The 26,405-nt window shown below is 38.8% G+C and overlaps 4 protein-coding genes across 8 annotated transcripts in view; all 4 read right to left on the bottom strand.

The window, feature by feature from the left end:
* Positions 1-4,568, bottom strand: part of LOC106326797 (alpha/beta hydrolase domain-containing protein 17C-like) — a 9,259-nt gene extending 4,691 nt beyond the window's left edge. Inside the window, exon 1 of one of the 2 annotated variants that reach the window (XM_013764719.1) lies at positions 3,866-4,568. The gene's annotated coding sequence lies outside the window, so the exon portion shown is untranslated. The remainder of the gene's footprint in view (positions 1-3,865) is intronic. The other variant, XM_013764718.1, reaches the window with a different exon arrangement.
* LOC106323545 (glutathione S-transferase T3-like) lies at positions 2,654-3,963 on the bottom strand. Its single transcript, XM_013761650.1, has 2 exons — positions 3,866-3,963; positions 2,654-3,473 (listed from the first exon to the last, which is right to left on the bottom strand). Exons 1-2 carry the CDS (start codon positions 3,961-3,963, stop codon positions 2,654-2,656), a joined length of 918 nt encoding a protein of 305 aa, XP_013617104.1.
* Positions 4,569-4,795: 227 nt separating the features above from the next.
* Positions 4,796-16,422, bottom strand: LOC106326794 (probable serine/threonine-protein kinase At1g18390). Of its 2 annotated transcripts, none has more exons than XM_013764710.1 (5): positions 15,736-16,422; positions 6,609-7,319; positions 6,359-6,382; positions 5,941-6,270; positions 4,796-5,853 (listed from the first exon to the last, which is right to left on the bottom strand). In XM_013764710.1, exons 1-5 carry the CDS (start codon positions 16,382-16,384, stop codon positions 4,913-4,915), a joined length of 2,655 nt encoding a protein of 884 aa, XP_013620164.1. In that variant the 5' UTR covers positions 16,385-16,422; the 3' UTR covers positions 4,796-4,912. The 2 variants fall into 2 exon arrangements, with proteins under 2 accessions (XP_013620164.1, XP_013620163.1); XM_013764709.1 differs by lacking the exon at positions 15,736-16,422 and adding an exon at positions 14,598-15,401.
* Positions 16,423-22,986: 6,564 nt separating this feature from the next.
* LOC106326796 (protein NtpR) lies at positions 22,987-25,776 on the bottom strand. 3 transcript variants are annotated; one of them, XM_013764714.1, is made up of 6 exons: positions 25,707-25,776; positions 25,508-25,619; positions 25,112-25,425; positions 24,228-24,644; positions 23,914-24,123; positions 22,987-23,440 (listed from the first exon to the last, which is right to left on the bottom strand). In XM_013764714.1, the coding sequence occupies exons 2-6, from the start codon at positions 25,605-25,607 to the stop codon at positions 23,180-23,182; spliced, it is 1,302 nt and encodes a 433-aa protein (XP_013620168.1). In that variant the 5' UTR covers positions 25,608-25,619; positions 25,707-25,776; the 3' UTR covers positions 22,987-23,179. The 3 variants fall into 3 exon arrangements, with proteins under 3 accessions (XP_013620168.1, XP_013620169.1, XP_013620170.1); XM_013764715.1 differs by having other exon boundaries at positions 25,713-25,768; XM_013764716.1 differs by having other exon boundaries at positions 25,736-25,754.
* Between the last annotated feature and the right edge of the window lie 629 nt (positions 25,777-26,405).

The raw sequence follows: 26,405 nt of genomic DNA, 5'->3' as shown, positions 1-26,405 counted from the left end.
GCAGCAAAAGCCCGTGGGAAGAAGAAGCCGATGGTGGAGAAGTCTGAATTTCAGACTATTTGTACCATCAAGCAGGAGGATTTGGCTGTCAAGGAAAGGCTTGGGAAGATGAAGTTACTTGACAGTCTCATTGCAAAGAAAGAACCTCTAGCTGATGATGAAGCAACTCTGAAGAAGAAGCTCATTCTTGAGCTGATGTCTAATTAGGTTAAGCTAAATTCTATGGTTTAAATCTCATTGTTCTTGTTCTGTTTTAAATCTCATTGTTGCTTGTGCTTGTGTTGCTTTTGTTGTTGCTTGTGCTTGTGTGCTGTCTGTTTTAAATCTCGTTGTTCTTGTTGTTGCTTTGGTTATTGAATGGAACTTATTTTGTGTTTCAGGTCACGGTAATGAGTGGAGCATTGGAGTCGGTAGTTTTCTCATGTCACGGACTCTGTATTGGACTGTCTTATACTCTTTTGTAAGGACTGTCTTGTAATCTTTTGTAAGACAGTTTGTATGTTTATGTCACGGACTCTTTGTATGTTTATGTCACGGAATCTTTGTACTCTTTTGTCTTGTTGTTTTTGAATGTTTATGTCACGGACAATGCATTTGTATGTTTCATGAATTATAAAATATGCTACCCTCTATCTCTTGCTTCTATAAATTGTTCTTTCTCTACAAGCCAATCACAAACGCATTATCCATCTTCCTACGAAACCAAAAGCGAAGCCAAATCACCAATTCGTTCTCCATCTTCTTACCAAACCAAAACCAAAGACAAATCATAATATCATTCTCCATCTTCTTACCAAACCATCACCGAACCCAAATCACAAACTCAACCTCCCTCTTCTTACCAAAGCTCGATCCCAATATCATCTTTGATCAAAAAAAAATTCTCTCTTCTATCACAAATATGGCTTTCTCTTCTCAAACTCTTTTGAAGAATCACTTGATACATTTGATCAATATTTTGAACAATATTTTGATCACACCTTCGAGAATTTGACCATTGGTCATCAAGAAGAAGCAAGGAAACAAAGAAAAAACGAGCTTACATTGAAAGAAATCGTGAAGAAAGACATATTCGTTTATGGAATGATTATTTCAGTGATACTCCAACGTATCCTGAAAATTTCTTCCGACGACGTTTTAGAATGAACAAGCTGTTGTTCATGCACATTGTTGATTGACTCTCCAACGAAGTTGAATACTTTCGGGAAAAGAAAGATGGTCTCGGAAGGAATAGTATCTCTCCTCTACAAAAGTGTACTGCAGCCATTCTTGTCTTGGCATATGGTTCTGCGGCAAATACGATCGACGAATACCTCCGGCTCGGTGAAACAACTACTCGGTTATGTGTACAAAATTTCGTGGAATGAATAATATATTTATTCGGCGATGAGTACCTAAGAAGACCAATACCGGCTGACCTTCAACGCCTATTTGATATTGGAGAGCATCGTGGATTTCCCGGGATGATAGGAAGCATCGATTGTATGCATTGGGAGTGGAAGAATTGTTCCACCGCTTGGAAAGGGCAATATTCTCGTGGTTCGGGTAAACCAACAATCGTTTTAGAGGCGGTTGTCTCGTATGATCTTCGGATATGGCATGCGTTTTTTGGCCCTCCAGGTACCTTAAATGATATCAACGTTCTTGATCGCTCACCTGTTTTTGATGACATAATAAAAGGTCAAGCTCTTCAAGTCAGTTTCTATCAATGGAAGAGAGTACCATGTGGAGTATTATCTCACCGATGGTATTTATCCAAAATGGACTACTTTTATCCAATCTATTCCAATACCACAATGGCCGAAAACAATTTTATTTGCCCAACGTCAAGAAGCTGTCCGAAAAGATGTCGAGCGTTCTTTTGGAGTCTTGCAAGCTCGATTTGCCATTGTTAAAAATCCAGCGCTGTTTTGGGATAAAGTCAAAATTGAGAAGATTATGAGAGCATGTATCATACTCCATAATATGATAGTAGAAGACAAACGAGATGGATACACTCAATTTGATGTTTCAGAGTTCCAACAAGCAGAAGACAACGAAAGTTCACATGTGGATCTCACGTATTCTACAGACATGCCTACAAATATCGCCAATATGATAGATGTTCGAACAAGAATTCGTGATAGACAAATGCATCAACAACTGAAAGATGATTTGGTGAACATATATGGCGTAAATGCGGACGGATGAAGACAACAACTAAGCTCGGATGCTGCTTTGTAATAATTCTCGTGTTTTTTACTAATCTTCGTTGTCATGTTTTTATTTAAAAATTTATGTTTAAAATGTTATCTTTTATTATGTTTTTTCTTGCCTTCTTCTGTCACATGACAACATCCACTCCCACGCTCTTGTCTTCTTCACCTGCAAAGGCACGAGACTAGTCTCAGTACACAACTTGTCTTCCACCGAATACACAGAACCGTTTATTATCACACAAGATTTAATACACAAGATAAGTTAAGCATAAACATAAGTTTAATACAAACTCGACATTAATCATAAAGATAAATTGTCAACATATCTTACAGACACAATCAAACATAAATTAAGAGAAAGAAGAAGCAAACAGACTCGACACAAACAACATACATGCTTCCAACTTAAGATTCATACCATACAGACACAACCAAAGAGAAACTTGAGACTCAAGCTAAGTTGTCAACAGATCATTAATAAGCTTATTTTTCAAGGCAATTTCTGGTTCAGTTAATTGATCATTCCTGGAAAGGAGGCTGTCAAGCAATTTTTGGTTGTTTAGAATTTGCTTCAGAGTAAAATCCTTCTTCCTAATCTCCCACATGTTTTCAAACTCCACCCTCTCCTTCATTTCCTCTTCTAAAGTCGCTTGCTTCCTCCATGTTTTTTTTCCTTTTCCCTTTGCTGCTTTAACACCTATTGGCCGAGCCTCATCCTCTCCATAGCTTACTGGCACAGAGGTTGATGACTGGTCGTTCAACTTCCTTCTCTTTGAGTAGACGTTATCCTTAGTAGAATTAACTCCACTCCATTTCTGATCATGGTGAAGCTCCAACCATGCATGCTCCATGGTGAACTTGACCTTGTAGTCATTGTAAAAAATCTTGTGCGCCAGCTTCAAAACGTCATTCTCGTTCTGTCCACTCGATCTTTGTTTCGTTGCAGCTTCATAAGAGCTAACAAACTTACACACGGCCTCATTAATCTTCACCCATCTTCCTTTACACTGTGTGGACCCTCTCTCTTGTAAATCCGCCACCTTTGGACTCGCAGCATAATAAGCAGCAATACGTTTCCAAAACGCTATTGCTTTCTGTTCATTCGCAACCACGGGATCTTTGGAGGTGTTCAACCAGACACTTATCAGCACACCATCTTCTGTTGGATTCCATTTATGTCTCTCTTTACGGACTGACACAGTCTCTGCATCTTCGTTGCCATCTCCGAACAGAGAGGCATCCGACGTAGAGACTTCATGACGCAGAGACTGTTGACTGTTTAAGAGATTTTGAAAGCTATATTATTGACTATATGGATCCATAATAGTCTTGGAGAAGGAAAATAGAAGGAAATTCGTTTGGAGAAGAAAAATAAATGGAAATGCTTTTGGAGAAGGAATTAGTTTGGAGAAGTAAATAGCTTTCGTTCAAGTTTTAAAGCTGTTAAAGTTTTTAGTTGTTGAAGTTTTAATGGCAATTTTTAATGTTCTTAAAGTTTTGTAGTTGGAGAATCAATATCTTTACCTAAAGCTAAAACTACCACGCAATCTAAATAGCAATCACTTCAAAACTAAAGTCCATTTAATTCCCAATCATTATCTAAATCACGAAATCAATATCTAACAACCATTAAAATTAAATATACTTAGAGAGAAAATCTACTTTACCTCGTCTCAAATGTGTAATGGAAAGACAAAAGCTTTGATGAAGTTGAATCTGTTGCCTTTCTTCCACGCACATCCTCATCAAACGAGACCAAACTCATCATCAAAATCCGTCACTCTATTAAAATCACACAAATCACACTTGTTAAAATCACACAAACCAAACTCATCATCATCATCATCACTTGTTAACAGACTCCATTTTTTCAACACTCAAACGAAGCTTAACCATCACGGTCACTTGTTAAAATCAACAAACCAAACTCGGTTTCTATGCAAAAAAATTAATTTTTTTCAACAGACACACGATAATCTACTAGTCAAATATTTCACCTTCCTCAAGATCATCATGCAAAAACATCATCGACATTATTTTTACAAGTTTTTTTTCTACGGAGAAAGGGACAGGGGTACTTATCTCGCCTCTTGTATGACTTTCATCCTTTTCTCGATCCGTGGTTTCACTTTAAGCTGATTGCTGTTAAGAACTTCCTTCTCTCTTCTGATCTTCATCAGAGCCTCAGCGCATGAGAGAGAAACGACGTCGACATCGCAGTGACGAAAACAGAAAATCGAACCGCGATCGACTTCAAAATCGACAGAGAATCAATTGAGAGATACGAGAGATGGAGAGAAACGAAAGATGGAGAGAATCGATTGAGAGAACGAGAGATGGAGATGATCGAGAGATGGAGAGAAACAAGAATGATTTCGGGAGAGAAGTCGACGAAGAGAGAGACACATTAAGTTGAGGTCGAATAAGAGAGTGCCACGTATGCGTTCCTTACCAAACCCAAACAACCCAATTTAAACACCGCTCCTCTCTTTTCTTTTCTTTTTTCATTTATTTTTCACTTCTTTTTCTTAAGGTCTCGGGCTTTAGCACTCCCGATGGAGCTGCTCTAACGATCTTCAGGCAATGCAAAGGTAAAAAAAAAACTGATAGCTTCATTTGATTACTACAGAGCCCAAAAAAAACTAAAAGAAAAACAGATAAAAAGAAGTTATATATCATTACCGATGAACGACCCTAATTAAATAATAAGTCTCTCAAAATGAACTCGCGGCCGTATCCGAGCTACTCGTCCACTTATCAGTCTCCGGCGAGATCGGCGGCGGAACACTATGACAATGCCTCAGCAGTCCAACGTCATCTCCTCCGCTCCGCTCAATATCCACCACATCCGGTGACGACTCCACCCGATTCTCCCCCTTGATCCCTTTCAAAATCTCCACGATCTCATCCATCGACGGCCTCACTTCCCTCTCCTGCTGCAAACACCTGAACGCAAGCTCAGCCACCGCCATCATCTTCCTCTTCACCTCCGGATCCTTCGCGAACCCCAGACTCGGGTCAACGAGCTCGTGCAACGCGTTGTTCTGGATCTTGGACACGGCCATGTTCGCTAAGTTGATGTCGTGGCGATGTCTGGTGATGTCGACTGCTTCTTTGGATGAGATGAGCTCCGTGAGTACGACTCCGAAGCTGTAGACGTCGCTCTTCTCGTTTAGACGGTAGCATTGGTAGTACTCCGGGTCTACGTACCCCGGAGTGCCTTGCGGCGCGGTGGAGATGTGAGTTTGGTCCATCGGAAATAGCCTCGAGAGGCCGAAGTCGGCTACCTTCACCGTGTACTCGTCGTCGAGAAGAATGTTCGTTGTCTTGACGTCTCTGTGAATGATCCCTGACTTGTGGAGGAAGGAAAGTGCGCTCGCGGTTTCGATGGCGACGTTTAGACGAACCGGCCAGCAAAGAGGACGAGGTTGAGCGCGATCACCGTGGAGATGATCTGCGAGAGTTCCGTTTGAGATGTACTCGTAGACGAGGAGAAGCTCTCTGCTGTGTCGCGACGTGCATCCGTAGAGTATCACGAGGTTTCTGTGCTTCAGCGATTTCAAGATCTCGATCTCGTTCTTGAACTGTTCGACGCGTTTTAGAGATCGTTCGTATAGTCGTTTCACTGCTACGGCTCGTCCGTCTTTCAACATGCCTTTTGGAAAAATTAGACAAAAGATGTTTGATTAAAATGTGAAGTTCTTTTTGTAAGTGAGATTTGAAGAGTCTGTGGTTATTTTACCGTAGTAGACGGTGCCGAAGCCGCCGTCGCCGAGCTCTCTAGAGAAATTATGGGTGGCTTCCTCGAGTTCTTCGTAGCTGAAGACTTGAACTCCGAAGTAAGTGCTTCCGTTTCGGAGGTTAGAGATTGAGGGGAGAAGGGAGTGGTTGCTGCTGCTGGAGATTGTTGTGGAAGTTGGATAGCTTGATGTTTCTCTGCTTGAGTAAGACGTTACTGGCAAGTCTTTGCTTGTGTATTGATCTGACTGAGTCTTCCTTCTCCGTCTGTAGAGACAGAACAGACCCATGGCTATAAGAATGACCCCCACCAACCCCACAGCAGACCCGATTCCTAGAGACGAAAACCAAAACAATTTTCATGGTAAGTCTATGATGTTTGTCTACAGCTTAATCAAATAGAACAAGAAAAGGGTAAGCACCTGCTTTTGCGGCAGTAGAGAGGCCTGCATCAACAAGAGGACACAAAGAAAAGCTTAGTATAAACTTTAAGAGAAAAATTTATATCTTACTAGAAATGTTACTAAAAACTTGAAATCCAATGGAGTTTTTGTGAGTTAATCTAAGAATGTGAGGAAAATCCTATAAGAAGGTGGGTGGTTGAGGAAGGGGAACATAGGTGGATACTGTGGCAGAACATTAGTAAATGAGATTGTACAAAAGAAATCTCACCTGTATCTCTGCAGGTACGGCTATGCGGCTTATCTACACAATAGCAGATGAAACTTCTTGAGTTCTGGCTATACCCACAAGCACCTCTAGATTCAATGCACTGTGAACAATCATTGTTAACTCCAAGCTCGAAACCGTGATCAAGAGCGTTCTTTAAGTTATCTTGACTTGGACTCTCCTCTAATTTGTTCAACGCCTGTCTAGAAACTGGAATACTGACATTTCTTCTGCAAAGTGTCGTGAAGTTATCCAAAAGGTCACTAATCCCTTTCAATAAAGGGGACGATAGGTTTCTCGTCACATAGTAACTTGTTCTATGGCCTTCATACCCACAACCAAAAGTTCCAATGTAACTGCCTGCAGAAGCAGGCGGTAAAACGTTGCAATCATAATATAAAGTTAGCAGATCGGTGTCACGTACGAGTTGAAGAATACTTTCACTGAGTGATGCATTTCGTGGATCTGGTGGACAAAGATTGCCTATATAATCCGATCTGGCAAGTCTAATGACAGGAGAGTCCTCATAGCTCATACTTAAGATTCTGTACTTAACAGAGGACATGTCCAGCTCTGGGAATTCTCCACTGCAGTCGAGTTTGAAGTCTGGGTGGCCGCAGTTTTCTCTGCCAGATCTCCAGAACGGGTAAAATAAGAGTTCTTCCTTGTTGCCACAGCTAAAGGGGCCACTGCAGCGTTGGTGAAGTTCATCTACTGCGAAAACACAAGATGGGATCACAAACAGCATCCATATGATTCTAGACAACATAGATTTTGTTGGGGAACGAAAGAGATTGATCATTTGTGTTGGAGGTCAAATAGGAAAATGGAGAAGAAAGAAAATATGAAGGAAATGATGAAGGTCTTAGTTTTGTAAGAGTTGAAACCTGTGTTTTGGACCTTTTGACCAACTCTTCACTTATTATCGTTTTAAATATGTTTTTCTGGAGTTTTATATTATATAAAAATCGAAGGTTCTTTGGAATTAGGTGGCTTGCAACGAAGACTTTGAATGCATATTGGTAAACGATGAAAAGGAGATCCGTCATATGTAAAAAATACAGTTTTGATTCCTCTTTCTCGACCGTTACTCGGCCGTCGGTCGCCTCTGGTCTCGTTGGAGCTGAAATTCGCCACCTTCCCTCTGCTCTCTCTCTCTCTTCTCGTCTCCATGTCTCGATGCTCCTCTCGAAAAAGAAGTATCGCCCTCCCTTCGTCGGCTCCTCTCGTGGCCGCTGCTTGATTCGCTCCATTCGAAATTCCGCTATGGCTAAGAAGAAGGCCAAGTCCATCTCGCTCGTTGATCTTCCGGATTTTGATGTTGCTGCTTCTGAGCATTTGGCCCTCGGACTTCCCCTTTCATCTTCGTCTTCTCCTATGGCTGGCTCTACCCATTTCACTTTTGGATCTTTGGCTCCTGTTCAGGTCAATCAAATTCCTGGATTTGGATCCCCTAATATTCAAGTTCTGTTACCGATTTCCGCTTCTCCGTTGTCTCCACGGTCTGTCTCTCCTCCAGTAGCGAAGGCTTTCCTCCACCCTGGTCTTGGATCTGCTCTTGGTGGTTCTGCTTCAGGTCATGGGTTTGCTCTTGCTGGCTCTAGATCTGCAGTTGATGGCTTAAAATCTACTGTTGTCGGTTCGGTTTCTACTGATGGTGGTTCTGTCTCTGTCTCTGGCTTTGGCTCTGCTGCTGCTGCTGGTTTTGTTGGGTTTGGATCTGCTGCTGGTTCTGCTGGCCTTGGTTCTGCTGCTGCTTCAGTGGGTTTTGGATCTGCTGCTGCCTCTACTGGTTCTGTTTCTGGTCTTCCACCTTCTGCTGAGAACGTCAGTCTTCCTACTGTTAGCTCTACTGCTGTCGGTTCGGCCTCTCCTACTGCTGCTGGTTCTGCTGGTATTGGATCTGTTGTTGCTTCTGCTGGTCATGGTTCTGCTGTTGCTTTTGTGGGTTTTCGATCTACTGCTGCTCCCGTTGGCCTTGCTCCCCCTGTTCTGGATGCGGTGCCTTCCCCTACAAAGAATTATGCGGAGCTCCTCAAAAGCTCTGCTCAGTTACAAGTGCTAGGATCTCCGATAGAACACGTCTCAGGAGCTCCTTTTGTCCTTATCCATGATGAGAACATCGAAGCCGCAAAGTTGGAATTCAAAGACTTCATCTATGTTCGCTTTCATGGAGACTACCCGTCCATGGGGAAGATTATTGGTGTCATTAATGCAGTTTGGGCTCGTACGGGTCCTAAGATCTTTGTCCATAATGTTGGGGAAGGCATGTATCTCTTACGAGTAACTAATTCCCGTACTCGGGATGTGCTACTATCTCGTACTTGTTGGAACATTGGTGGTCTACCAATGTTTGTGGCTCCGTGGGCTCCAGATTTCTCACCAGATGAACCTCCACTAACGAGTGCTATTGTCCCTGTGGAGATGCGAAATGTCCCCTATCTGCTCTTCAATAGAGAGAGCTTGAGTCGTATAGCCACCGCGATTGGTAAGCCGGACTGTCTTGCTCCAGAGACTGAGCGTAAAGAAAATTTCGAAGTAGCAAAGTTGTACGTGAGGGTCGACCTTACTTCCCCCTTTCCAAGCAAGATTATTTCAGGGTTTTCGAACGGCAGGGAGGTTGAGATCGACGTCTCATATCCTTGGCTGCCAAATAAATGCTCACTATGTAACAAGTTTGGACATAGCGAGGTTAAGTGTCCAAATCGCGTGAATGGCACTACCGCAGAGAAACAATCGTTCGAGATAGCTCGAAGGCGATCTAAATCAAGGCCTGGTCGCTATACTGAGAAAAAACTGAGAGAGGGAGTTCCCCGTCATGTCCCGGTGAATACGGGCCCTCAAGAACCAATGGCTCGCTCCAATACTAACGCAGTACCAGATAGTGGGAAAGACTCACTTCCTCCCACCTCATCCCTCCCTTCTGATGAGACTATTGAACTAGAAGAGGGTGAAATATTGCAACAATCCTTGGTGGACACACAGCTTTCCCTCTCTGAAACAGCTAAGGTCTCTATGGAGGATAATATTAATTTGGCCTCTCCGGTGGAGGTCGTAGGAGTTGTGCCTGCTGTAGAGAATATTGTTCCTGTACCATCACAAGCTCTGGTTGCTGAGGTTGATTCTGTTGTAGTGCAGGGTGTGTTGGATGATATCGCTAATCAAGAACCTACTCTGCCTGTTGCTACTGAGCAGGGTTTATTGGGTAATAAAACTAGCCATGAACCTACTCTGTCTGTTGCTACTGAGCAGGTTCTGCAGATTGCCCATGATAGCCAAGAATCTAGTCAGCCTCTTGCCTCTGAGCTTTCTGAGGTGGAGAAGACTATTATTGAAGGAGCTCCGATGTCAACTCTTTCTGATGTTGATGAACTCTCCAGTGACACTGTCCCTCCATGCGATGTGATTCTTGAGGTCAACAACAATGCTAATCCTCCTGCTGGGAACTCTGATGAAAGCAATGATATTCCTCCCCATGCTGTGGAAGAAAGTAATGATATTCCTCCCCCTGTGGAAGTTGAGGAGGGAGCAAATAATGTTATTCCTCCTATGGAAGAAGAGGAGGGAGGAGACCCGTTTTACCTGGTTAAAAATAGGAGGAGTGGCCGCAAGGCTGCAAAACGCCATTAATTTTTAGATATGTATTTTGCGTGGAATGTAAGAGGACTGAATAGTGCAAGACGCCACACTATGACCAAGGATTGGATTAATATCCATAGGCCACTTTTTGGAACTTTTTTGGAAACACACATTTTGGAAAGCAATAAAGAGAGAATTTTAGGAGCTATTCCTAGGGGTTGGAAGTTTTTTGGGAATTATGATGATGATGTCTCGGGCCGTATTGTGGTTGTTTGGGACCCGAGTGTTACTCTGATTGTCTATGACGCTACTGCTCAATCAGTCACATGTGGGATTTCTATATTGTCTGAGAGCATCTCAATTACAGTTACGTTTGTCTACGGTTTCAATCTGGTGGATGAAAGGAGGAATTTATGGAGAGGTTTGACTGAATTACATGAACTTCTCCTGTTTCTTCTTATCCTTGGGAAGTCTTAGGGGATTTTAATCAGATGCTTCGCTCTTCTCATCATTCCAATCATCTAACGTCCCGAGTTGATGACTCTGGAATGGATGAAGCTAATCTCGCCATTCAGGATGCAGAGCTGTTTGAGGCGCAAGCCAAAAGTTTACCGTTCACTTGGAGGAATAGTCAAGATGACAATCCTATATCTACACGAATTGACCACGCTCTCATCAATCAATCGTGGTCTACAGCGTTTCCATATTCTTATGCTGATTTCCTGGATCCTTCTCAATCGGATCATACTCCATGTCTCTTTAGGATGCCGTCCGTTAGGCGTCGGATTGTCAAGCCTTTCAAATTTTTTCACCATGTTATAGACCATCCTGAGTATACAGATACAGTTAGAGAAGCTTGGGATTGTGGCCAGATTACGGGTACTGCTCAGTTCAAGCTAGTGTGCTCCCTCAAATTGCTAAAAAACCGCTGCGCAGGCTCAATAAACGTTACTTCAGTGGCATATCTCAACGTGTTAAAGCGCAAAGAGAGAAGGTAGATGTTCTCCAACGAGCTCTACTTACATCTCCTGATACTTCAATTGCTCGAGAAGAGCACGCAGAGAGAGATAAGCTCAATGTCCTGCTTACTGCTGAGGAAAACTTTTATCGTCAAAGATCTCGTGTGCGTTGGGGTAGTATTGGTGATCGTAATACACCATTTTACCACCGGACCGTTTCTTCCCATGCTTCTAGGAATCATATTCATTACCTGAAGGATGGTGATCAAATTTTTCACTCTATGGATGACATTAAGAGCCACACTGCTAACTATTTTCAGGGTATATTGGGTTCTACTGACCTCCCCTCATCACCTGCTTCCACGGAGGATCTGAGGTCTTTGCTTCCTTTTCGTTGTACTGATCTACAACAAAATTATTTGAAGCGTCAAGTAACTGCGGCGGAGATCAAAGCTACCCTTTTCTCCATGCCGTTGAACAAAAGCCCGGGCCCTGATGGCTACTCAGTTGAGTTCATTAGAACATCTTGGGATACTGTAGGAGAGGATATAGTATGTGCTGTTAGGGAATTTTTCCGAAATGGTAAGTTACTCAAAGATATGAATACAACAGTGATTGCTCTGATTCCTAAGATGCCGGAAGCTTGTCGACTATCTGACTACATGCCTATTAGCTGCTGCAATATTGTGTACAAGCTTATTTCTAAGATCATCGCTAACCGCCTTAAACCTATCTTGGCTGAATGTGTGAGTCCCAACCAAGCTGCCTTTTTAAAAGGGCGCAGCCTAGGCGAAAATGTTCTTCTGGCCACGGAGCTTATCCGAGACTACAACAAGTCCTCTTGCCACAAGAGTGCAATGCTGAAGATCGACATTCGAAAGGCCTTTGATACGGTTTGTTGGGATTTTGTGATCAAGGTCTTCGAGGCTCAACAATTCCCACCGATGTTTATCACTTGGATCACTGAGTGCATATCTTCTCCTAGATTCTCAGTGGCTATAAATGGTGAGATTGCTGGTTTCTTTGAAGGCAGGAAGGGATTAAGACAAGGAGACTCTATTTCCCCTTACCTCTTCATCATGCTCATGGAAGTGCTCTCAAAGTTACTGGATAAAGCTGAATCAGATGGCCAGTTTGTGTTACACCCTATGTGCTCTTCTCCTAAGCTCACCCATCTGCTATTCGCAGATGATCTTCTAGTTTTCTATGATGGCTCAAGTGATTCGACTGCTGGTATTAAAGCCATTATGAATTTGTTTAAAGACTGGTCTGGGTTAGACACAAATGAGGCCAAATCAGAAATATTTCATGGAGGATATACAGTCAATCAAGCCACGGCTTTGTGTGCTTTATCTGGTTATCGTCGTGGTGAGTTTCCTACACGGTACCTTGGCTTACCTCTTAGCCCTAAAAGGATCTCTGCTGCTACTCTTCAGCCTTTTATTGATCGTATCACTACGAAACTGCACTCTTGGACTGTTAAATTCCTATCTTTTGCGGGTAAAGTGACAATGATATCATCTATCATTTACTCCATGGTTAACTTTTGGAGCTCAGTATTTGTTCTCCCTAAGTGGTTCTACGCGAAGGTGGACTCTCTATGTTCGGGTTTCTTGTGGAAAAACAGTACAACGTCGGCAGCAGGAGCTAGAGTTTCTTGGATCAATGTCTGTAAGCCGAAGTCTGAAGGGGGAGTTGGTCTTCGAAAGCTCGAGGACTTCGAGATGGTATTCAGGTTGAAGAGGTTATGACTCTTCTTTTATGGGTCTGGTTCGCTTTGGGTCCCTTGGCTCATCAACAACAGGTTCGGGGGAAGAAGTATCTGGTTAGTGGACGACGCGCCAAGATTTTCGAGTACAGTTTCTGGTGGTTTTGACATGTATTTGTGGAGGCAAGGTACTGGTGGTTTTGACATGTATTTGTGGAGGCAAGGTACTGGTGGTTTTGACATGTATTTGTGGAGGCAAGGTACTGGTGGTTTTGACATGTATTTGTGGAGGCAAGGTACTGGTGGTTTTGGTCCATCTTTCTCATCGAGGGTTACTTGGGAGAGAATCCGTGTTCCTAACCCCCCAGTTGATTGGCACAAGGTGGTTTGGTTTAAGGACGAAGTTCCTTGGTATTCCTTTATCACTTGGACTGCTTTCCTTGGTAGATTACCAACCCGAGATCGTCTAATCTCTTGGGGACTTCAAGTTCCGCCAGGTTGTGTCCTTTGCTCTCTGGCTGATGAGTCTATTAGTCATTTATTCTTCGATTGTTCTTTTGTGGTTGCTACTTGGAGTCGTTTTTGTGGCAGGTACATGGCGTCTCCACCGGCATCACTAGCTGCAGTTGTTAGCTTATGTCAGAACCTCCAGGGCCCTCATGCTCTGCGCGCAGTAGCGGTTTTGAAGCTCCTCAACCAGGTCGTCATCTACTCCCTTTGGCGTGAGCGGAATGCTCGTATCTTCAAAGGCGTCTCGACATCTCAGGAAGCTACTTTCAGGGTGGTCGATCGAGCAATGCATGATAGGCTCCTATCTGTGCCTACGACCGCAGCGTCTGCTCGCTATCCTTCTCTTCTTGAGCTCTATTTCTGCTTTATCTCTCCTTATAGTTAATGCTGCTACATTTCTCTCTTGCTGTTGTTGTTGCTCTTGTGTTCTCTGTTCCTTTTCCTTTTCTTTTGCGTAATAAGTTGTGAGCCACAACATGTAAAAAACTAAAAAAACTGGTATAAATCTTAATATTTAGACCAAAAAAAAAACGATGAAAAGGAATAGTGATTTAAACGAGTTTTTTTTTCTTCGTAATTTGTAGAATATAAAATGAATTCCCACTTTGCACTATACAAAGTTGGGTCCCTATTTGATATATTATCATATATATGTTACTGTACGACGACTTCAAAGTCATTTGCTTGGAATTTTCTCAGGACCAGCACACAGTCCCTTTCCGTCATTGTTGTTTTTTCTGTTACAGAAATTTCTGAGAAATTGAGTGTGAAAAAAAAAAGCAAAAGACCATTTACTACTGGAACTGACTGATGATACAAGAAGTATACGCATTAAACGAAAGAGCGTCACCTTAAGCTCACCAGTAAGCTATGTAATATGACTACGTCTAAATGTGTACAAATCAACAAAGGAAGGTAGAAACCAAAAAAATTGTGTGCTTAGGCTCGGAACTTCAACTTGGTAATTGAACAAAATATATAGTAACTAATTGGTAAGGGAGCCAAAGAAAAAAAAAAGAAAAAAGAAAAAGGAAGCTCGGAACATAATTCACTTATAGGATTATGGTTGCCGACTAGCAGATTGATATGTTAGAGGTAGAGAAAAGGTTTGGAGAATATGAAGAACTTGTAAAATATATACATAATCAAGGGGAATCGTCCGAGGTTTTCTCAACTCCAGTTAAAAGTTGTTAGAGAAGATGGCTATGAAAGGATGATGATGTATAAGAAACTTACTACGAGGTATATGGAGTGTATTGCATCTTGATGATGAGTCATTCTTGCAGCAGATCTGTGTGGTATTATTGAAGCCGCAGATTCCTTGAGAGAACAAACATTCTTCACATGTTTGTTCATCAATCTTCACTTTCACATCAAACCCTTCATGCAAAGCATTTTCTAAACGTTTCAAATCTAAATCTTTCTCTTCTGGTACGTAGCTCTTGGGAACATTAATTGTGAAACTGTCTTGGCAGTATTTGTGGTAATCAAGGTTTTGAGACACTGAGACAGGACCTCTATCAGGACATGTATAGCTCGAGCTGTAACTAAAGTTATGGTCGCAGAGGTAGAAAACTGTTAGGCTCTGAGAGGTTGTTGAAAGCTCAAAGATTTCGGGAGGAAAAGTTGTGGTTGTGAATGTAGCGGTGCAAAAATAACCTCCAAGCTCTGCTCTAACAAGTCTAAGAGTCTTAGATGTCTGATCTATATGGAGAACATCGTATAGATGATCAGAGATTATTATAGATGTCTTGTTGTTAAAGCATTGAAGCTCCAGTGATGGATGACCGCAATAATGGGGACGACTCCCACCGGAGAAGGGGAAACCAGCGGTGATGTTCCCACACTCAAACATAGCCTCACACCACCCAAGTTCTTTTTTAGTTGAAGCCCAAGAAAGATGGTTGGAGAAGAAGAATAGGGAGAAAAAGACAAGAGAAGAAGTGGGGAGACAGGACATGATTGATTGCTGTTCTTGGACACTAGTGTGTCTTTTGGTTTGGTTTTGTGTTGAGAGGAAAAGAGGAAGTTATTTAAGGAAATAGAGGGTGAGAGAGATATCTCAGCATTGAACTGCCGATGATTATGGGAACACTAAAGCAATTGAGTTTATAACTTATATCACCTTATGTTTTAAGCTCACTAGTAAGCTTTGTCTAAAAATGTGGAAATTAATAGAGGAAAATCGGAACAGATGACTTTGAGCCTAGATTACTATTTGTTTGATATGTCAAAGATTAAGGTTTTAATACTCAATAAAATATCTTAAGTTAACCACCTTGCTTATACTGCATGTTTTAACCTTGTTAGTAGTAGAACCACTACTTCAGCATAAGTTTTCTAAGGAAATGATAGTCATGCATAAGAAACTTACCAGTTGGTGGATGGAGTGGACTGTGTTTACCGTGCTCATAATCGCTCTTATCGATCTTCATCTTCACCTCAAATCCTTTCTTTAGGACACTTTCCAAATCGGCCAGGTCATTCCTTTTTGCAACGAAACTCCTAGGAACGTTCGCGGTGAAACCGGCAAGGCAGAAATTGTAATTTTCAGGGTTGTCAGACACAAAGATCATACCTGTCTTTGGACAGTTATATCCCTGAAATTTGAGACCAAAAGGGTTGCAATAATAGACTACTGTGACACGCTTGTAGGTTGGGGAAAGCTTGAATAATTTTGGAGGCAAGGTTGTGTTGGTGAAGTTAGAGGAGCAAAAAGAGCCCATATGGTCTGTTCTGGCAAGTCTAAGAGTGTTAGATGATTGATTTATTTGTAGAACACAGAACTCTTGATCTGAGATGGTTAAAGAGGTGATGTCTTTGTTGCAGTGAAGCTCCAGCGATGGATAACCGCAAAGTTTGTCAAGATTCCCGCCCCAGAAGGGGAAACCGGCGGTGATGCTCCCACACTGAAACAGGGTCTCACACCTTCCAAGTTCTTGTTTACTTGAAGCACAAGGAAGATGGTGAAATAAGAAGAAGATGAAGAACAGGACCATAGAAGAAGTGGGAAGATAATACATGATTTTCTTGATCTGTACGGTGTGTTCTTTTGGGTTTGGTTTGTGTTGAGGAGGACGTGATTTAATAAGAGATAACATTATAGAAATGAGTTGGAAATGATGGAGATCCTAAGGACCAGGTCAAATACTTAGCACAAAAGTGAAGTTAAGATGTCAGTATTGGTTTACGTTGAAAGACTTTTTGTTATTTGTTTCTCTCCTTTTTTCTTCTCCAAGCTAAACATTGAAAGACTTCTCTTACCATTGTGAAAAACACTCTTTTAAGAAAAATTGCAGATCACTGTATGGCGCATGAAACATGACAGGCATTTTGCAAAGTGTCCAAGGTAGTAGATGATGTACGTCTCACATTCGAGTTGCATATGACTGGGAACACTATTTAGTACATGAATTATGATGTTGCTTAAAATTTATGGACGATTCTAATCATACTATATTCCTCGAAATTATAAAAATATACATAAATAAATAGATGGCATTCCGTTTCCGATATTTTTAGGAGTTGATTAGACTAAGGAACACTTTTTGACTTTCCTTTACATCTAGAGACACTTCTTACATGTGACACACTTTGTTGTGGGCCAGAGATAAATTATGGACCATTTTACCCTTAATGAAAATTATAATTGTGGATACTCAAATGTGGACAGACAAATGACGTATGGACGTTTGTTGTGTGGATCGAAAATTTTCTTTGCGGATAAAAACTACAAGTTTGGTAAAGATTGCCGTTTGAATGGAACTTGTGGATGGCATGAAAAATGTGGACATAGTCATCAGTATGTTCATTTGTGGACGGCTCAGCTGGACCTACTTCACCAAACGAGATATCACTAGAAGTCACCTCACTAATTCTCGAAGATCCTATCTACACGGAGCAATACCACGACGCCCCATCCACATATCACTAAACCCCACATCAATCGTCCACACACAACCCATCCACGCGCCAACTAACCACACACCACCCATCTACACAAACCCCATCCACACACCACCCGTGTACTCTTCCCGAGTCTCCACACTCCATCCATCAAAATTAAAATTGAAATTTTACAGATCTGGGTTTTGAAATCCACAACGACATTAAAAATCAATAAAACAAAAAAGAATCTTCTGGAATCTAAACTTGGATAAACAAGTCATAATCAAGATAAATATGGTATGAATTGTGAAGAAATTAATGTCCCTTGTCTTGAAATCGAAGCAAACCAGAACAGAGTTAAAATATTTTTTCAATAGATTGATGGAAGAAGAAGAAGAAAAAGAAGATAACTTTCCAGTTGATTCTTAGAGTTTCTCAATGGATTATTTGAAGAAGAAGAAAAAACACAACTTTAAGTAGTGAAAGAATAAAGTGTGATTGATGAAATCAGAAAAATTAAAGTTTATGTATTTGGAAAAGTTGTTTAGATTTAGATATGAGAGATAAAGATGAATCTAGAAAAAAAAGATAAATAATTTACATATTTTTTTTAGTTTAAAATAAGAAAATGTATAGTTAACATAGTCTAAGGGTATAAGAGACAAACCACATGTTATATGTGTGTCACATGTAGAAAGTGTCTTTGGGTGTAAATAGAAACTCAAAATGTGTCTGTATATGTAAAAAAATCTATTTTTCGTTACAAAATATTTAATTTAATAGCTTATTGTATTTACATGCATCTATCTTATTATCTGTCCTAACCTTCATTTCGGTATTAATGTGAAGTTTTCATTTGGGTTATGAAGTATTTACAACATCTATCTTATTAAACTAGAACTACTTTAACCTTTTTTTGCAACATAGATAGCTATTAAAAAAATATAGTGTTGTTTCGAAACATGGATAGTAGTAAATTAGGAAAAAAGAAGTAATGGACTTATGCTATTAAAAAAATTGGAAGTCCATTACATTTATCTTATTAAAGTAGAAGTACTTTAAATTTTTTTTTGGCAACATAGATAGCTGTTAAAAAAAAAAATAGTGTTGTTTCGAAACATGGATAGTAGTAAGTTAAGAAAAAAAAGTAATGGACTTATGCTTTTAAAAATATTGGAAGTCCATTACATTATTTTAAAAAGTAACGGATTTATGTTACTTGATACACATATTCAAATCAAAATAATAATTTAAAATTGATTTGTATTAAAAAATTCATTCAAAAATATACATATATTCAAAATTTGATTTTTTACTAACATATTTTCCATGGTTTTCAAACACTAACTTAAATTATGGTTTTTATATTTCACACTGAAATTTAAAAATACAATATATGTGATTGATTATTTATATGATTGTACGTATAAAATATTATTAGTTATAAGAAAACTTATTTGATGGTACATATAAAATACGATTAATTATATGATAACACATATTTTTGTAACATCACATATAGGATATATAATAGTGATTAAGGGTGGGCGTTTAGGTTCGTTTTCAGGTCTGTTTGGGATTTCGTGTTCGGGTCAGATCTTTGAGGATTCAGTTCGGATTTGGATAACCAATTTAAATTGGTTTGGTTTAAATATTTGGATAGAAAACTAATAATTTTTTAAGTATTTTTGGAGTTTTGAGTATATTTTAACTATTTTAGATATTTACGTTTGATTATTTGTATATGCTTTCAAGTATTTAAACGAACTTAAAAGTATCATATATATTCTGGATGTTTATATATTTATATATATATATTAAATCTAAAAATAATTAATATATATATATATATATGTATATAAATCTATATTGGGATACCCAAAATACTGCGGTTCGGATCAGATTTGAATAATTTGGATATTTAATCAATTTTGGTTCGGATTTGGTACTACTTATTCGGATTGGGATCGGTTAGATTCTTCGAATTCGAGGTTTTGACCAACCCTAATAGTGACATAAAAAACAAATAGCATCATTTAAAAAAAAAAAATACACTCACATTGACGCACGGATCAAAATCTAGTGCTTTTAAAGAGTGAAAATGATGTCTACATCCACGGAATGACCAACTTTTGCGTCTCACTTGGAGGAAATTTAACGATCTAAGAAATTCTTCCTCCACTTTACAATTCAACATATTCCAAAAATAAAAAACACAGTGACGGACAAACTTACATGAAATATCGTTAGATATCTCTTTCTGATGTGTACTATATTGGTCAAGTAACACCATTTTGAATTTCTTAACCGGTGACTACTTCAGAGTATTAAGTTATTATTGGCAAAAAAGTCGGCTGATTGCATTTTACATAACTAATATAAAAGTCAATATGAAAATATATAAACAAATCTTCTCACCCAGCAGTTTTTGGAGTATGTTTGAAAATATTATTTTTTTTGTCATCTGTATTAATATAAAAACTATCTTTACAAAGGGCAGAAGCTCAAGACAACAAACTAAAGACAACAGACCCGAAGGCGAAAAAGAAAAGCCATAGGAGGCCCAAGAGCCCAAAGAAAAAGAAGCCCAAGGAAATTGGAATCAACTGGCCACGTGTTACGATTACCGTGTATAAGAGACACGCGTGAGAGGGTCAGCAAATGAGGAGACACACATCACTCCGATCAGCCACCATGTTCACCGAACAACTTCCGGACCATCCACCGGAACACATTGGAACATGATATCAAGGAAGAAGAGCCATCGAGATGACTTTAGTCCTTAATCGAAGCAAACAAAACTGGTTTTAGTCGCCTGAACTTCATATCAGAGAGCTAAATCCGCAGAATCCAAGAGAAAATCCTAGAGGAGAAAGCCCAATCGAACCAAAACCACCGCAGAAGAATCTTCACTTTATAAGGAGATCCATTTGCAAGCTTCGGAAACGAAGCTCAGATGAATCAAAAAAAGCTTGAAGCGGAGATTAGAGGAACCAAGAGTAGAGACCGTCAACGCCATCGGGAAAGTAACCGTAATCAGCGTCAATGAAGCCAAGAGGCGGATGGCAACATCGAGAAGACAAGAGCACCCCTGGAGCAAAAGTTGACCACACCATGCATAAGGAGCCACGGCGTGCCAGAACTGTTGCCCTTAACGCCGGGCAAGCCAAGTGCCGGAGAGGACCTTCGGAGAGACGATCGTAAAAATACTCTCTCTCTCTCTCTGAAAGATTTGAGAGAGTTAAGATAGAGAGAGGTCATGATTTTTTTTTATGCTTGAAAATATTGTTACATAACACAAAAGATTGTTAATAAAATAAATAAGAAGAAAGCAAAGCTGCTCTCACGCATGAGAATCAGGAAAAGGTTTAGACACATGTCTTCCGGTGCGCGAAACGTGTTTTCTCGTAGGCGTCGGGACTCCTCGTCATTTCTTTTCATCTTCTTCATCTTCTCGGTTCTATCATGTTTTTTTTCCCTTTTTTGCATTACCTCATATGCTCAAATACAGTCTACATGACTTACTCTGCAAATTTATAGATATGACCTACTCTGCAAATTTAGAGATGCAGTCGTTCTATTTAAAGATCGAATCCACATAGACTCAAAATCACTCAATAGATATCAGTTTTTGAATTAAGATAAATAACTATGAAGGTAATCCAAGTAAAAAACAGAGATAAAATGGTTGCAAGTCAATTGGAGAAAGAGTTAGACTTAAAGAAGTTTCCAGGTAAATCAGAATTGCATATCAAACAAATTGTTAAGGATTTAATTTAGACTTTTCTTAAACTCAAAGCACAACAATCAAATCAATAAACTTTCGCTGAAGAAACTATCTTAAGTCTAGATCCTAAAATTCTATTTTTTTTTTGCAAATTTAACAATTCAGACAAACATTAAGCATAAGTTGATAAGTTCACAAAATTGCTAAACCAGATTTGTTTGTTGATATGTATTTTGCTAATGTAGGATTAATTTAGAAAATCAATAACACTTTCATGTTTATCACTTATCATAAGATCTAAATTCTAGGTAATTATTCTAAAACTAGCAATAAGAATAATCGAGATGAAGAATTATAATATTACCCTAACAATCTATCAATCTAACAACTCATCTTTAATCTTTGAAAAAAAAACTAAATCTAATTAGAATATCACTCAAACATGATCAATGAAAAAACGAGTTCATAATCTTATCTGCTGAGTTATGATTGTCTCTCGGAAAGCCTTAAGTAAGAATCTCGTTCCAAGTTTTAATAATGATACACCACCTCTCAAAAACTTAAACAATTTTAAACATGAAAAAAAGTTGATTGCAAATAGTGGAACCTTTGAACCATTATTTAGTTTCCTGAAACTTATAATTAAAATTCGCCGGGAAGTGTTTATTCACGATGGGTGTCAACCGAGACTATTGGTGGGTGTCAATCGACACCAGACCAAAATATGGTTCCCGACTTGATGTTTTCAGCCGCCATCTTCATCAAGTTCCAAAGTGCTTCAAAAATTTTAGTTTTGTCTAAAACGTATTTGAACCTATAATGACTCATAAAGACTCGAAACATATGTAAAAGATTCTAAAACTAGATTTATATCATGGTTAAAAATCCAACTATGATATTAACTATAAAAAGATAACGAAATCGATTGTTGTTGCGGCGTGAGAATCATTGGGCATAGTTGTCTGATCCTGGTGGTTCAGACATTTATAAATGACTAAAAGTGAGACTAGTTCTTTTTGTTTTTTACGCAACTAGAAAAACTAGTTAATGTAGACAATATGCGGTGACAAAGTTTTTCTAATTGATAGAGGGTTCGTCCTCGGACAGAAAATATCTATTTTTCTTCGAACGTAATAGGACTCTAAAGTTTTTTTGTGTGGAATATTATTTTAACATGAACCTTGTTTGGACGTTAGTGGTGTCTCCGACGTGTTACGGATGGGAACGGACGTGATATTTTAGTCATTTATGAATCATGCGTTTCCAATCCATTTCACTTTATCTTCACTTGGTCCCCACGGTTACGTATATATCTTTGTCGTAACTTGTGGGAAGTAATGAAAAAAACTTGTGGATGTTTCTTTTAAAGACTTAAACTTCTGGTTGTTATGAAAATTGACCTTAATTTTAATTGTTTCAATACGAGTTTCTTCTGTGGATGTTTCTTCTGTATCTAATGATATTACACTTAGTTAATTGTTTCAAAACGAGTTTTTACATTTCTCCTTGCATATTTATTAAAGAAAAAAAAATTACTGTTTATGTTTTTAAAAAATTGTGAACTGTGAGTGATTCGGGTACAAAACTAGCCGCTGGATTAATTACATACAGGGATGAGTCCACACCAGGTATTCAATTCTGCCGAACCTAGATCCAGCCTCCCAATGCACACGTTTGTTTTAAGAAACTCGAACTCAGTAAAGAACGAGTTTAGGCCATAGCCTGAGTGTATACAACACCACATGGCTACTAACGGCATTTATGTTAAAAATTACTCATTCTGTTGCATTTTAGTTATCGTTTAAGGTTTGTGCACATAGATTAAGAAAATATATAATTTAGTATATTTTCTGAATAAAAACATCATTACGTATACACATAACCACATTTTAACTAATAGAAAAATAGAACATCATATAAAGTTAATAAATTTTGAGCTAAAATTATAAAATGACACTTATTTTGAAACGAAAATTTTATTTTATAACGACAACTAAATTGAAACGGATGGAGTAATATGTTACTAGTTTAAAATATCAACTATTACAATTTATTTAGTCAAAGTACATTCATAATCACTCATGCATTAACCAACTTTCATGAAAAGCCGTATGCTTATATTGACGTAAATCATACAATACTTTTTCAATGCAGAAAGTAAGTTAATAAAATAACCAAATTTTAACATTCAGCGTTACTGACGTCATTGAGAAGTGGGACTGTGGTCATCGAGTGAGCCATTAAGCTTTCTCTCCAATACCTCACTAGAGATCTTCCCCATCAAGGTATAGAAAGCAATGAACTCAGAGAGTCGCTCCACGTTCATCTTCTTCATTATGTTCATTGCCTTCCTCTGCTTATCCTCATCAAGCCTTAGCTTTTGCGCGAATGATACTCCGTTCCTCATGGTCGCTCCCATCTCTCTCAGCTTCATCTCTTGATCCATACTTAAAGCCGTATTTGACTACATCCACATCAAACAAAAAAAACAACATGGGTCAAGCTATAGTCATCGAGTCGCATTTCCGTCGACTTTGGAAGTCCAATACCATATATCATTATTATCATATAGACAATAAATAAATAAAAATTAATTGAAATTCATCGAAACGAAGTCCATCCAAGTTATTTGCAAAACACTACATTTTTATATAGAAGAAAAATGGAACTGGCCAAACTGCATTCGAATCGAGTAAATTGAATTATTTAGAGTTATATATTTAAAAAGACTTTATAAAATAATTATATTAAGTATTCTGTACCTAACAGGAAAACTTTTTCTTTTGAGAAACAAAATTATCAACACTTGAAGATGCGAAAGGCCAAAATGTGCTCTTAACCTTTTTGGTTGGCGGGTATAACAAGGATTGATGACAAAAAAAAATACAAGGATTAAGATCATGTTGAACTATAAAAAATGGTTTGGTTATTATGTACCTCAAGAAACTCAGCTCCAACGTCGAGTTCTGATTCAGTAGATTGGTTCTTCATCGAATAAGATCTGGTGTACATAGACCTTGCAAGCGAGAAGCTCCTGACAAGTATCTTCCTTTTGTTTTCCATTTCTGGATTGAGTTCCAATTTTTTAGGAACAGACAATGAGCTATTCACTTTCTTTTGATATGCAATAACTGCCTTCGCAAATTCCTGTCAATAAACAACCACATATTTGAAAGAAAAAAAAAGCAACCACATATTTGAGAATATGAACTCAATCAATCAAGAAAATGTTGAGTTCAAAATCCACAAACCTGATAAGCACCAGGACAACCGGGGAAATCGAATTCTTCGAGACCATTCTTTCTCATCCTCTCTGGATGGAACTGTAAACCCATGAGAAACTTGCCCTCTTTGGGATTGTACATATCAGGATCATAAAACCCTTCGATCAATCCATCGGGAGCAAAGGCCATTGGCACGAATCTCTGAGCCAATCTCTTAACCCCCTGGTGATGATAACTGTTGACCAAGATCTCCATATTTTCTTCATCCAAGGAATCTTTGAACCATTCATGCAAAGGACTGTTCTCTACTATCTTCACCTCGTGTCTATAACCATCATAGTCATCATAATCAATGTGCTTTCTTCTATGTTCCTCGGGGAGCTTAGTTGTGACCTCTTTCTCCAAATCCTGATATAGACTCCCACCACAAGCAACATTTAAAACCTACAAGTTTCATCGTCGGATCCGTTAATATTCAGGTAACCAACCTGGTACGTAAATTTGGTCCAATAACTTAAGGTTTTTAGTCAGAGCCGGTTTTTGGGCATACATAGCTAAGTGAAATATTGGCTTGGGATCTGAAAAAGTTTTCAAGTAAGTATATAAGAACATAGGCTCTCCAAATTGTTTTATTTATTTTTATTATAACCTTTATTACTAAATTATTTAAGGCTTCAAAAACAGATATGTTTTTGAATATATATTTTTGTCTAGTTAGTTTAGTTTATATTTTCTAAGTAGCTTTTTCATCTTCTGAATTTTTTTATTTCTTACTATACTATCTACAATAAAAATATAAAATTCTACGTCAGCCACTGGGTTACGGTAGATTATAATATTATGTTAAATTGTTAACTAACATTTAACTGGAAGATAACTTTTTTTCGTAGAAAAACTGGAGGATAACTTACTTGTGATCCCCTGCAAATTCCCAAGTAAGGAATGTTCTGTTCAAGGCATAGCTTTGCAAGAGCAAACTCAATAGAGTCTTTTATCTTGTCTATAGCTGCATCACTCGCATGTGTTTTCCGGATCTCGTCGAGTTCTTCAGGTGAAAGAGACGATATTTCTGACTCGTAAAAAGAAGGGTCGATGTCTTCTCCCTCACAGAGGAGAATTCCATGGATGGGTTTGAAGCTTTCTAGTAACTTGTCAACGCCAGCTACTCGTGGTACAATCACCGGGACAGCACCATACTCGACTATAAGATCAAGATGGTATTCACCTACCAAAAACAAATACAAATCCAACATAAACCCATCAAAAATGTTTTGTTTTAACAAAAGAACATTTCAAGAAATTATTACCAACGAAATCAACAAATTTGTTCTTGCGAAGGGTGCGTCTAGAGACGACAAGGACGCGAGGGAGTATTCGTGAAAGATCCTTCAGGCTAGAGTTCTCCATCTTTTACGTGACCTAAACAGGCAGAGAATTGAAGTCTCAGTTTTGAGTTGATAGATGGAAAGAAACGAAAGGTAAATTTATAGCCGAGAAAGAGCCAACATCCACTTTTTTCTCGAGCGATTATTGACCTCTTCATCTTTCACTGTTCAGTATATGTGTTGATGCTTATTAAATTGTCAATGTCCTAAACTCATCTCATGTTTTTTTTTCAAGGTCAAAATATAAATCATGCGATTGTTAAAATGTATCATACCATTAAACATTTTCATGGTCTGTCAACTTGTCAAAAGGCATCTCTCCATTTTTTTTTTCCAATCGTTCCTTTTTATTAAAGCAGTGATTCCTTACCGTCCAATGATGTGGGTCGGCCTTGTCATAAGAGGAGTGAAATATGTTCATAGTCCCTATACTAATTAAAAAAGAGAAAGAAATGAGTGGCAACATTAACTGGCTATATTCTCAGACACGGCTTCCATGGTCTCCTAGGACCTAGAAATATTGAAAACGTACGAAAATATCGTTTTTTATTTTGTTTTAAATTTAAACTATACTGTAACTTGATGTCTATATAGTTAAAGTTTCGAGTAAAAGTAAGAAAACGAGTAAAAACGGTAAATTACGCGTGGATAAGAAGAGTGTAATAAAAAAATCAGGATTAGGTTTGCTAATAATGTACTATCACTTATCCACAGATATAACAATTTGTTATAAAACTAAAGGTTTAGAGACTGAATGTTTCTGTGTTTTATTAATCATAACATGAGTTCTTTTATATAAAGATTACAAGTCATAGAAAAA

Source organism: Brassica oleracea, chromosome C2 (genome assembly GCF_000695525.1).
Source record: "Brassica oleracea var. oleracea cultivar TO1000 chromosome C2, BOL, whole genome shotgun sequence".
In the NCBI taxonomy this organism is placed as follows: domain Eukaryota; kingdom Viridiplantae; phylum Streptophyta; class Magnoliopsida; order Brassicales; family Brassicaceae; genus Brassica; species Brassica oleracea.
Note: the sequence above shows the minus strand (reverse complement) of the source record. Positions and strands in the feature narration are given on the sequence as shown.

Excerpts from the sequence above, each read along its gene's own strand:
- LOC106323545 (XM_013761650.1), bottom strand. The coding sequence starts at position 3,963 with ATGAGTTTGGTCTCGTTTGATGAGGATGTGCGTGGAAGAAAGGCAACA. Across the intron at positions 3,474-3,865 it reads CATTACACATTTGAGACGAG|TCAACAGTCTCTGCGTCATG; the intron begins GTAAAGTAGATT and ends TCTCTTAAACAG.
- LOC106326794 (XM_013764709.1), bottom strand. The coding sequence starts at position 15,321 with ATGTCCTGTCTCCCCACTTCTTCTCTTGTCTTTTTCTCCCTATTCTTC. Across the intron at positions 7,320-14,597 it reads TACACTCCATATACCTCGTA|TAGATGAACTTCACCAACGC; the intron begins GTAAGTTTCTTA and ends GTGTTTTCGCAG. Across the intron at positions 5,854-5,940 it reads CTTCGGCACCGTCTACTACG|GCATGTTGAAAGACGGACGA; the intron begins GTAAAATAACCA and ends TTTTTCCAAAAG.
- LOC106326796 (XM_013764714.1), bottom strand. The coding sequence starts at position 25,607 with ATGGAGAACTCTAGCCTGAAGGATCTTTCACGAATACTCCCTCGCGTC. Across the intron at positions 24,645-25,111 it reads GAATTTGCAGGGGATCACAA|GTTTTAAATGTTGCTTGTGG; the intron begins GTAAGTTATCCT and ends TGAAACTTGTAG. Across the intron at positions 23,441-23,913 it reads TTGGAGCTGAGTTTCTTGAG|TCAAATACGGCTTTAAGTAT; the intron begins GTACATAATAAC and ends ATGTGGATGTAG.